General features: G+C 51.4%; 1 protein-coding gene across 2 annotated transcripts; it reads right to left on the bottom strand.

The window, feature by feature from the left end:
- Window positions 1-531: 531 nt before the first annotated feature.
- LOC307049145 (taurochenodeoxycholic 6 alpha-hydroxylase-like) lies at window positions 532-11,437 on the bottom strand (the record flags this gene model as incomplete). Of its 2 annotated transcripts, none has more annotated exons than XM_079698541.1 (12): window positions 532-700; window positions 3,090-3,166; window positions 3,310-3,374; window positions 4,275-4,408; window positions 4,494-4,684; window positions 4,767-4,873; window positions 5,309-5,463; window positions 5,837-5,961; window positions 6,932-7,059; window positions 7,535-7,579; window positions 8,219-8,360; window positions 11,243-11,437. In XM_079698541.1, 12 exons carry the CDS (start codon window positions 11,435-11,437, stop codon window positions 532-534), a joined length of 1,533 nt encoding a protein of 510 aa, XP_079554667.1. The 2 variants fall into 2 exon arrangements, with proteins under 2 accessions (XP_079554667.1, XP_079554668.1); XM_079698542.1 differs by having other exon boundaries at window positions 5,309-5,367.
- Between the last annotated feature and the right edge of the window lie 1,137 nt (window positions 11,438-12,574).

Raw genomic sequence — 12,574 nt, 5'->3', positions numbered from 1 at the left:
AGCCAAGGATTGCAGCTCTAGATGTGGGAAAAGGCCAAGAGAGGGATCCTCTCCTAGATCCCTGCACAGGGGTCCTGCCAACATCTTGGTTGTGTCCAGGGAAACCCATTTCCGATTTCTGACATCAGAGCTGTCAGAAAATAACTCTGTGTTGTTCTAAGTCCACGAGGCTGTGGCCAATTATTTTAGCAGCAAAAGGAAGTGAATTCAGAGACAGACAGGCAGGCAGAAGGGGAGAAAGACAGGGAGAGAGTAGACAGACTGGAGAAGGGCAGGTGATCAGGGTTTAGGTGGACAGTCAGAGACACAGGTGGGTCAGAGACAGATGGAGAGATAAGCAGATAGGGAGCCTGGAGAAAGATGAGAGGAGGAGGGCAGAACGTCTGATGGGCAGGAGGCAGGAGATGAGGTAGGCAGGCAGGTGGGCAGACAGAAGCAGGAAGTGGGCACAGAGGCAAGGACGGGAGAGAGTGACAGCGAGACAGGACGGCAGGCAGGGCCCTCAGAGCCCGTCCTTGTCTCCAACGAGCATTACAGGAGCTTCCTGAGCTGCAAGTGGATCCCATTCTGGGACTTCAGCACAAGCCTTGGAATGGGTACAGGGACCCTGGAGGGATCCGGTGCCAGCTCAAAGCGAAGCAAGGTCAGGGCCACGGCCACCTTCATCTCATTCATGGCAAACTGCTTCCCGATGCAGTTCCTGGGTCAGGGAGGGAAAAGGAAGTGAGCAGAGCCTTCTAACCCCTGCCGGGCACAGGGCATTCAGGGCTCTCCTCCACGTGGCCCAGCCCCAATCCCTTCCTTACGGGTCACACTGAACGTGCCACCCAAGCCTCGGTCCACCCTCTCCCCCTGACCTTTACAAAGCCCACCTCTCTCCAGGACTAGCTCCTAAGTCCTACTTCTGCTCTCAGCAGTAGCAAGTCCTGTTGGGGCGGGTCGGCCCTCTAAGCCACAGGGTCAAGTCACGTGAATCAGTAAATGTGAATTAGTACTTTGTTCACTCGTCCACAGGCAGTTTCTGGTTTCAGGCCAGGCCAGGGCACTGTAGGGGGGTGTGGGCACTCTCGGGCCCTCACCACCCATGGCAGACAAGTAGGGGCCCCAGTCCCCAGACAGGACAGGACAGAGTTGTGTAAGGAAGTCAGAAGAGCAACAGGCAGACTTCTTGGAGGGGCCACGGGTTAGCGCCCCTCGACATGCTGGACCAATTTCTTCCCAGTTAATGCTCCGGCCTCCTGTCTCCCCGCAGCCCCTCAGTCAACCCGCCCCTGGGGCCTTCCCATTCTACTCCAGCAAGGCCCCTCCTCCCGTCCCGTGGGCTCCTCACTGGCCTTTTCAGTCTCCTTGCCTCCCCTCCCTCTACTGCAGCCACGGCGGCTCGGGGCCTGCTGTGCCCTCCATCACAGCGAGGACACGTCGCGGGGCCTCAGCTGGCGTCACAGCGCTCTCTGGGCTGCTCCTCACTCACCTCGCCCCTGTCCAGCCCCTCTTCCTCACTCGGCTCCTATTGAGGTCCCCTCCCCCCGCCTCTGCTGGCCACATGCTCAAGACTCAGTCTAGTGACCTCCTGGCCTCCCGCCTCTGCCGCCTGCACCTCTTTCTCCCACATCCCCAAGCAGCTTTAGTGTTAACTCAAGGACACATCACCGACCAGTGACCAGAACAGTGCCAGAAACATGGAACATTCCACAATCTGCTCAGTGAATGAATGAATGAGTGAAAGAGTGGATGAATGCATGATGTCTGTCCTGTAAGGCAAACGTACTGACCACTACACTATGGAAACGTCGCATGTCTGTCTTGAATAGCGGTAGTTGTTTCTTGACTGTGAACTCTTGGAGCAAGGAAAGTTCCTTTCGTCTCTGTGTTCCCATCTTGTAATATATGGTTTGGCACACAGAGGCTTCCTTAATAAATAGCTTTCTATTTGAACAAAGTTAATTGAATTGAAAATAAAAGGACTGGAGTAAAATTAAACATTAATTCTGACCTCGGAATTGAGTTGCCAGGTACCCCCTGTCCTCTGGTGGCAGCCGCATGACCTGCAGCCAATGTCTACAAGGAAGAACAGGACCCTGGCACAGACCAAATCCTAGAGCAAATTCCGGGAACGTGTTGCGTCAAGCCTGTTTGTGAAGGTTGATTCACCAACTGAAAATTTCACAGAATTATAGGCTCAGAAAAAACTTGGATTATTAAGTAGTTCCAAAGTTATGGAAGTTACTATTTCGGCGGGGATCAGTAGCCGTTGAAGATTTTCACAGCAGTCATTTTGGAGTTTATCATCCAGCTTCACAGCTATTTCATGTGTGCTTTATATTTTACATGGCAGGAACTTCTCAAATGCATGTGTCAAACACAACATAGTGAGTTTTCTCTCAAAAGCACTTGATTGCCTTCAATTTCATCCTTTTTTTCCAAAATTAGACTATGTAGATTTTGGGACTATGGTATATAATCCCCGCTACGTATATAGAATTTTGGCAACTAGAAAAGGTGTCATGTGTATATTAATATGCTGTCATAACTTTGTTGGGTTCGACTACAGAAATAGAGAACACACACAAGGCTTTCTTCAAATGGCAACTGTAACTGATCACATACATAGCTTGAATCCGCGGGACAAGAAGGCAGCTGGAAATCCAAATCCATGAAAGCATGACTGCTGATACAGTGAGAGGTGGATTGGTGAATTAAGTAAAAAAGACAGTGGGCTGGACTAGAAATGTGCCAAGAGAGAAAACCACCTTTTAAGAAGGCAGATAATTGGGAAAAGCAAACATCTGAAGTTTAAGTTTCATGGAAAATTCTAATGTTGAAAAGTCATACACCTAAAGTGAGGAAAACCCTGGAATACTTTGGAGAGGCCATGGCCATGGAAATGTGGCTGGTTGTTGTGGAAGTCAGGAGGCCAAGGTCTCCGTGGCATGCCCTGAAGGCCTTCTTGTACATGGGAATACACGCCTCCTTCTCAACATGCCAACATACAGGGACATAACTGCATACACCACATATGAATGTAGACAGTCACACACATCAGGTAGCACCCAGTGACACCTGGCTGCCCCAGGTACAGAAGGCCTCACCTGGATCCTCCTGAGAAGGGCAGGAAAGCATGGCTGTGTCGAGCAGAACCCGGTGCAAAGCGGGATGGGTCAAACACCTGCAGAGAGAGCACCAGGGCCAGGGCAGGTGGGGTCAAACTCCTTGCACCAATCCATCAGGGGACAAGAATCCCCGAGGGAGAGCAGAGGAGGTGCTGGTCTGGAAAGAACATCCCATCCTCTCCTCCCATGGCCATCATACCTCTGGTTTCGGCCACACCTTCGGGTTGTGGTGAAGCGCATAAAAGGAGAGGGAGAGTAGGATTCCTGTGGGGCAGGAAGGAGAGAGAGAAGACTGATGGTACCCATGGCAACAGGGGCAATGTACACAAAAGGCCTGGGAGCCGCCATGAGAGCTACCCTCCATCACTCTGAATGAAATGGTGCTCTTGCAAGACAGGTGGGCTGGAGGTGACAAAGCACATGAGCACAGATTAGGAGTAGGTAACCATGGCCCCGGACTGAGAAGGAAAAGAATTGGAGGCTTACATTTAGGATCACCTCACATGAAAACTCACATTTATCAGGTGCCATCATGAGCCCTTGGGGAAAGTGCATTAACTCATTTAATCCTCACAGCAGCCCTCAAGGAAGACACTCCTGTCCCCACGTGCAGTTGAGGCACCTGAGCCTCCGAGAGGTTGAGGGATGTGTCTGTGATCCCACAGCTAGGAGGTGGCTGGGCTGGGATTCAGACCCACTGGGAGGTGAGCCAGTGGGTGGCCTCCAACCATGGCAGTGTTCTCAGACCTGAGCATCAGCTGCTCTCGGCCATCCACCTGAGGGCTCCCCAGAGACTGGACCATCTGACCCATGACAATGGACTCCCTGAGCTCCCTCGTTTACATAGACCCCATATAGAAAGAACCACATCTCCCCTTACTTATTTCTGCTTCTCTCTCAAGCCTTCACGTCTCAAGGAATTAGAATTTTAGGGCTTCATTACAAGACCACATTCAAGGGCTAGCATTTGCTTATTGAGCTTTCGTTGGTTCAAGTTCTGTGTCAGGCGTTTTACAAAACGTCCAAACTGCAGAGTAAATATTAATTATCTTCAGGCAGAAACAACCGACACAGCATCCCGGGGCTGGAAAGCACATGTGTATTTCTGATCTCCCATGTGGTCTTGCAGAGTGCTTAGTTTAGTGGGTGTGGTGAAGTTCATACCTGCAGGTAAGGAGCGTCCATCAGGGAAGGTGATGGGCTTGCTCATTTCTCTGCTAACGAATGGCACTGGTGGATAGAGTCGCAGTGCCTCCTTGATGCACATAGTGGTGTAGGGCATCTTGTCCAGGTGGTCCCTGAAAAGAAGCCCATCTAAGGGCGGGCAACCAATGGTCCTCCACTCGTAGAGGGGCAACGTTCTCCCATCTGTTGGGCACTCACCAGGTGATGGAGGCGCCATCCCCCAGGAGGCTCTGGATCTCTTCCCGGCACCTCTGCTGATGCTCAGGGTGGGAGGCCAGAGCATAGAGGGTCCAGGAGATGCCACTGGCTGTGGTGTCGTGACCCTCGAACATGAACGTATCCACTTCGGCACGGAGGTCTGTGTCAGACAAGCTGCTCCCATTCTCCATCTGTGGAGGCAGGGAGAGTGCAGGGTTTGCCCTACCTCTGTGCTTCTGGGCAAAGCCTCAGGCCTCTCCTGCCCACACTCACTCTGGCAAAGAGGAGGATGTCCAGGAAATCCAGGTGCCTCTTGCTCCTCACCTTCTCCAGCTCTCCCTCCTTCTGCAGGTGAGCTTTCCTCCGCTTGATCACTTCATCTGTCCCAGAACAGTGGTTCCCAGGCAGAGATGAGGGCTCTGGGAAACCAGATGCAGCACCCACCATACCCCTATCTGCCCCTCAGGCCCAATCTGGGTACCAGATGGATGAGGACGAGGGTGGGAATGGGCGCACATGTCAGGGCAGAGAGCTCCAGCATCGAGTGATCCAGGTCAGGAATCCCCTCAATAGCACAGCCCATGGAGGCTCTGCCTGAATGCCGCTGGGAGGGGGTCTCATTCCACCATCAGCAACGTGGTGACACATGTATCTCCCTGCATATCACCTGACACCCTGACATCTCGGTTCACAACCCCTGCACCAGGAAGTACCCAGTGTGGGTGTGTGCCAGCCCCTGAAGAGGAAGCAGGAGTCTGGGCTCTGCCTGAGGGGTCAAGGCCAGGGGAGGAGCTACCCAGAAGGAGGAGAAGAACCTGTGTGTTGATGGGCCAACTGGCAGGCCCGGTGGCTCCAGCGGCCTTCAGGGGTCAGTCTGTAGATGATATCGTTCTGGTGGAAAGCATTTCTTATTCGGGAAATAATCAGATTGCTGAGGTCCCTGATGGCCTGGATGTAGGACTGGATGTTCCTGAAGGGAGAGGATGCAGAGGATACTGGAGTGGAGGGAGCCTCTGACCTGGAGATGGAGTGGGGCTCCAGGTGGGGATTCCTCAGTCAGTGGGGACAGGCAGCACTGAGGCTTTGTCATTTCTGCCTTACAACCCTGGAGACCCTCAGTCCTTTACAAGTGGCTTGAGCAGCCAGGCTTCTCCCTGTGCAGGAATCAGGGAACTGTGACTGAGTCAAAGTTGGTCTGGGTGGAATTTGACTGTGGTCCATGACTCTGTGCAGAATGTTCCGTTTTGTGCTGAGAAGCATCCACGCTGCCCTAACTGCCTCTCAGGTAAGTCCTCCCCAGCTGGTAAGAACAAGGATCCTGCCATTGAAAGGTTGCCACTGACCTGTCTGTCTGGATGCTGCCCTGGTGGCTGAAGGCGCACTTCATGATGGTGTCCAGGGTCATCAAGGAGACGTGTCCAAGGACCTCCAGATGTGAGTCCGAGCTGACGAGCTCCTCCCACTTGTCCTGTGATGGGAGGGGGACATTGACCCTGCTCTGTTCCCCCAGAAGGCCTGTGCTGACAAGGCCAGGCTCTCTCTCTCCATCTCTCTAAATCTTCGGTTGAGATTTCCTCACTTTCAAAGCAGATATGTTTTAGCAGTTTGAAGCTGTAACACATGTGTGTAATGTGATGTCTGTTTTCTCGGAATCATTTATTATATAATTAATTATACTCTCTCATAATATTCTGAATCAATTCTGAATTCTAGGAACAATTTATGGTGATAATCACCTTGTGGCAGACCAGAAAACATTGTTTCTCAACGGACAAAGGGGTAATCTTTGTGTCTTGAGATCGGAACTGAACAGGCGATGGCCAACTTTAGTAAGCAAATATTTCAAGGAAAGGAAAAGGTTGAGGAACTCTATTTGGGCTCCTATGAAGGGGCGATTCCTTTCATTCATCCACTGTTAACTGAGACCAGCTGGTGCTCAGTCTGGATCAGAGGTGATGTTTGCAAGACCTGGCTCTGTGAGTGTAGACGTGGCCTCATTTCCTCCCATGAGTGGCTCAATTCCATGCAGAGGCCTTGGGCCCCAGACCAGAGACTAGTTGAGTGACATCCTGGGATGTCCACTCTGCCACTGAAGATGCCATTGTCCATGACATCCGGGGGCAGCTTGCACCGCTGTCCAGGGGAATGACCCTTGCTCTAATCTTCTGTGTTGAAGATGTGGAGATGAGAGGGGAGTGGACCCTGAATACACTATGTCCCTGCTTTCCCTTTCTTCGGAGCAAATTGTGGATCCAAGCTGCTGCCTGGGTACCCCTGTGTCCCATCCAGTTTTGGTGAGCTCTGTCTCAGAGTACGTTCTGAATGCATCATTCTGGAGGCTGTGTCTGATGGACGTCTGAGGGACAAAAGGGTCTGAGAGTGGACTTTGTCAGCAGTGCTGGATGTGAGTGGGTCCAGGTGACAAGGGATGGACTCACCAGCATCACTCGGACAGAGTCGGCCATGAGACCCACGTAGGGCTTCAGGATGTCATAGTGGAAGGCTGGGGTCAGCATCCGCCGGTGCTGGAACCATGTCTGCCCCTCCAACAAAAGCAAACCATTCCCTGGGCCACAGATGGGTGTGTGTGGGTCGGAGAGAGTGGATCAGAGAGATGACTAGGGACAACTTGGGAGGAAGCACGGGTGTCAGGAGGGGGCACATCATGGGCAAAGGTAGGAAAGGCCAGTACAGTTCAGGAATGTGAATTTCCAAAATGGCTGGTCCATAGGATGTGATTATGACAGCTGTGAGACAGAGGTTGAAAAAGAGTAGGGGGGCAGGTGATAGAAGGTATTAATTAATAGTCAGGCTGAGAATATCACAGAGGACTGAGGAGTGATGAAGAGGCTGAGCTTCAGGAGGGCTATCAGCACCATTACAAAAGGTGAGAGTTTTACTGGAAGGAGAGAAATGAGGCTTGACTGAGAGATGAGGTGGTGACAGGGTGACTGGCACCCGTTGTTCTCCATTAACCAAAGTGGTAGCTCTTGGTAAACCTAACTGGTGGGTGGACTGCAGTTGTATTTAAATGTACTTACCAATCCAGGGAATCAGCAATCTGTAGGCATCATGAGACTTTGGGTCTGAAAGGTAAGGAAGGAAAGTGGAGGGCACCAAACAAGACAGGCAGCCCCCAGAGCAGCTGTGGTACCTTCCATTCCTGATGCTTGTCAGCTGGCAGTCTGTCTCAAGCCACCTTCCTCTTGCCTCCCATCCCTGACTCTCTCTGTCCCGATGATCACTGTGGGCCCAGGAAGGCAGACTCAGTGTCCCAGCAGTAGAACACCCATAGGACTAAGATGGTGAATCGGCAAGAAAGATAGGCTCTGCTCAGTGCCACAGAGTAAGAAAGAAGCCTGTGGTTTTCCTACAGTTTGTGGCGGTTTGGCCATTTCATGACCCAGGACAGGCAACAGTGAGAGGTGCCAAACCTAAATCAGTGTGGACAGGGAATTGTCTTCCAGACCTGGGATCATCTCAATTGGGTTAAAACAAGAAAGAAAGTAAGACAGAAAAGAGAAGTCAGCCCCACCCAGGTGTTAAAGCATTCACTAGAAGTGAATAATGTTGGCCTTAGTCTGGTTTGTGGGCTGCAAGGATGGCTGGTAGAGAGTCAGGTATTGATGGCTGAAGTGCCAGTTTCTTCTGGAATTTCACAGATCCAGGGGCATGTACCCAGGAGGGAAGATTTTCTCCTGCTGGGATGTGGGTTTCCCTCTCACCTGATCTCCCCAGGACCACCTTCATGTAGTCAGGGTCATAGATCAACACCAGGGCTTTCGTCCCCCACAGCCAGCGAACACAGGCACTTGGGTATTTCTCTACCCTCTTCAGTAGGGGTCGCAGCTCGGTCTCCTCTTGGAACTGTCCCCAAGGGAAAGATAAATCAATAAAACCCTTCTGTGAGTTCCAGTGCTGGAGTGGGGGTGAAGGGCAGGATGGGTACAGGGAGATCGTTCTTGATCGATCCGCAAAACTAGGAGTTTGGAACTACTTCTTCTGACCTGGGCTCCGCCCCAGACCTTGCTGGCTGTCCACCTTCGTCCTAAGACCACATTCTGTCCCCTTGTCAGGTAGAGCCCTGGGCCACCAGTACGAACTTCCTACAGAAACTTACATCAGGGATTCACTCCCAGGCGTAGAAAACTCTGGGAAGTAATTCGTACACATTTGCATGAGCAATTTATGATAAGTCGTATCACTTGATAAGCAGTTTAGTCATATAATTTTATTTAGAGAATAAAATAGTTTATATTAAAAAAAATAAATTTATATTATAATTTCCTTTTGCTTACTGATTTCTATATATCATCAATATTCTTCCAGCATACATGTAAATGTTTGCTAATATGAAAGTGTTAGGATGTATATGGCTAAGTGAAAAAAACTAAGTACTAAATTGTATGTGTATATATTATTTTAAATATTGAGTGTATACACAGTGATAGGATAGATTCTGGATGTATACATCAAAATGGTATTGATCTAAGGTTCTTATATGTGGATCTTTAAATCTTATTTTCACTTACCAATAACTAGAAACTTGTGTGCACTTTCCACCGCCTAGAGGAATCTCTTGAAACTCCTCAGTGTGGACCACAAAGGCCCTTGCTTTCTGGCTTTACCCTCTCTATTCTTGCCTCCTGCCGGGCTGGCGAGTCCACAGGACCCATTGCTCTGCCTCCAAAGATGCTGCCGCCAGTGCTCCTTGCACTGGCCCCACCTGCTCACACTTCTAGGCCTCTGCCCAGGTTCTTTCCTCTACCTGCTGTGCCCCTCCTCTTTGCCACAGAGCAACTGCCTCTCCTTAACCTTGGAGATTCAGCTTCGTTTTATCACCTCTGGATTTCTCGTCAACATTTCGTCCTAGGCATGTTCCATGCAGTCACCTCGTCTTTAATTCAATGGCTTCTGTGTAACTCAAAGCAACTATCCGCCACTTTGGTATTTAATCTCTGCCTGCATCCTTCTACCATCAGGACTCATCAGCTCTGAGGCAACTTGCCTACTGGAGGATGGGTTCCTTCACTGAGCACATATTTACTGAGCATTTACTATGTGCCTGGCACTGTTTTAAGGCACTGAATTAGGATGCGGCCGTAGATGCTTGTCTGTTTGGAGCTTCCAGGAGGAGACAGCGAGATTGAGGCCATGACAACCGTAGGGGCTCATGAATCTGTGATGGACGGAAGACCAAGCTTCTGGGGAAGCTTTGGGGCAGGTACCCTAACTCAGACCTGAACGTTAGAAAGCTCTTCGTCATGCACTTGCTCATTCATCAAGTCATCATTTACCAAGATGCTCTCGGGTTACAAAGATGAACCAGAGGCGGGCTCTCCCAGAAGGAGCTCACAGCTATGACACTGCAGACAAAACTAGCTGAATCTGGTTAGCACTGCCTTATGAGAAGGACAGCCAAGGGAAAAAGGGTTGTCCCCTGCGCTCCTGGGAGACCCAGAAAGACATCTTGGAGGAGGTGGCTTGGGGTTGGGCCTTGGTAGATAGACATATGAGGGACAAGATCATTCCAGGTAGAGGGCACATGGGAGCAGAGTCCCAGAGGCCAGAATGCCCAGGCAGGCGGGGAGGACGCTGAGTAACCTGGGGTGCAGGAGATTAGGAAGGAGAGGGGAGAGAGGTACTGGGCCAGCCCACGTGGGGCTCGGGCTGTTTCCGGTTCCCGTCTTTGACTTCACTCTACAATAATCACGCTGCAGAGAAAGGGAGGCCTCAGCTCTCTGCAGCCCCTGATTTTCTCCCAACATTTGTTCAGTCCACAAACCCTTGATGAGCCCCTCTCCATGTGGCCCCTGACTTGGCTGTGAGCTCCCCGCCGCCCAGCCTAGTGCTGCCAGTGCTGGGTGGGTAGGCGCTGCCCCTCCCCAGCCTGCAAGCCGCTCCTTCCCTCCTCCCTGTCCCTCCACACATTGGACTGACATCCCTCTGCGCAGGCTCTGTGCAGGGTGCTGGGGGGGAGGGGGATTTCACACTCGATTCCAAGAGCTCATAGTCCAGTGAGGGAGGACACCAGGCGGGTGACCTCACCCTGTGGATGGTGCAACTCAAATGTCAGTTCTCCTTACCTGGCACCATCCTGGGAACCTCGCTCATGTGTGCCAGCAGCTTGTCAGGGTTTAAGCACTGAAATCAGGAGACTGGAAAATTCCTCAGTCTTAACAAACTGAGCCAGTTTGTCCCTACAGCTTATGTAACCCCCCACCCAGGAGGTGGGTCTCTTCTCCTGTGACCTGACATCTTCCTAGATTCCTGTCTGTCATCTCCACCGACAGTGAGCCCACAGGGCAGCATCCATCAGACTGATTGATGTCTGTGCTCCCAGGCAAGCTCAGGGCCAGGCAGAGAGGATGGGATTGAGGGGTGGGGCAGGGAAGCATCTAGAAGCCTGTTCTATGAGAACAGCTGAAGCTGCTCAGCCTGGAGATGGGGGAGACTCAGGAAGGAACAGCCACTGTCCTCAAAGTGCAGGGCTGCTAGGACAGCCTGCAGATCTACCTAAGGGAGGAGCATCTGACAGACCTGAGGACACCAGCACAGGGTCCTGGGAGGGAGGGAGCTACCCAGACTGGGATGAAGAGCCGAGACCTGAGAGGTAAGCTGGGTCCTTTTGTGAGGTCACGTGCTCTTCCCACAGCAAGGCTTTGTCCCATGGGCTTGCTGATCAGGACCATGGTCTGAGAGCCCCGGCCCTCCCTGCCCTCCCACTCCCCCGTCCCACTCCATCCTACCTCCTGCATGTGCCCATAGAGCCAGTGGGAAGGAGGAGACGGGAATTGCTGAAGGGCTTTAAGCAGCCACTGTCTGCGCAGGTAGAGCTGCGCTGCCTTGAGCAGAAGCAGAACCAGGCCGAGCAGGGAGACCACCTGCAGGAGACCAGAGACACCACCCAGGGCTCTGGGGTTGCTCAGTGCAGAGACACTCATGGTGCAGCGGCTTCTGGATCGCTGACTGTCCCTGAAGGTGGCTGACCTCCCCTGAGCACCCAGCCTGGTCAGAGAGGCTTGCCCCGCCCACCTGGGGGAGGGTGAAGGTGAGGGCAGAGCTCAGACCTGGGCCTCCAGAGTTGATTAACTGTGGAGGATGCACTTCTGGAAACAGTGGGAGAAAAACTTCCTCAGCTGACAGTGACAATGGCCAAGCGCAACCCCACTTTCCTTCTCCATATTACCTACCAAGTATTTAATGAGCACCTACAACGTGTCAGGCAGTCTGCTAGCTGCTGGGACACAGCCGCAAGCAAAGCAGACATGAATCTTGCTGACTTCAAGACAGTCACAGTCTCGTTTACCAATGTTCAGAAGATTTGGTTGGTTTTATTATCATCCCATTTCGGAGGGGAAAACTGATTTCAGAGAAGAAAAGTGATGTGGCCAGAGGAAAACAGCCTCTGCTTGTCCCAGTTGAAACTGAAATCCTTCTCTGTTGGACTTCAAAGCTGCCTGCCTCAGCTGCCTCTGAAATGTTCCCCAGGCCTTGTACCCATCCACTATGCAGTGTGTCCTGGGTGACTGTGCCAGTGGACATAGCACTGGCCTTGGATTCAGGAGGTCCAGCCCCAGGGCAGTTTCACTACATATGAAGCTAGAGACTTGTCCTCTCTGAGCCTCAGCTTCTCCTTTGAAAGGTGGGAGAATAATTCATTTCCTATTTTCGTCCAAGAAATGTTCATTCAGTCATTCATTCACTCAGCAAATATTTCTTGAGCTCACAGGCTATAGGTAAAGGTATAAAACTATATTAGTTAAGAAAAATGGTAGGCTTGTGCTGGAAGAATGAATAGTGTCCGGACCGATCAGGAAAGGAGAAAACTAAAAAAAAAGAATGGGGTTTTGAAGGGTGAATAGGAGTTCACTAGGTAGAGAGTGCTTCTAGAGGGATGGGCACTGAAAAAGTCATGGAGGTCATATGTGAAAGAGCAAAAGGGATGGGGAAACCTCCATTTTCTGTCTTCCCCAAGATCAAATCCAGTGTCCATAATTCAGAAAGTAAAACACCAAAGATTTCCATGAAGAATTACTTGGAAGCAAGCTCTCTTAGGAGCCTTGAGTTTCCTCCTGACC

Source organism: Hyperoodon ampullatus, assembly GCF_949752795.1.
Source record: "Hyperoodon ampullatus genome assembly, chromosome: 2".
Taxonomy (NCBI): domain Eukaryota; kingdom Metazoa; phylum Chordata; class Mammalia; order Artiodactyla; family Ziphiidae; genus Hyperoodon; species Hyperoodon ampullatus.
This window is presented reverse-complemented; position numbering and strand designations above follow the sequence as displayed.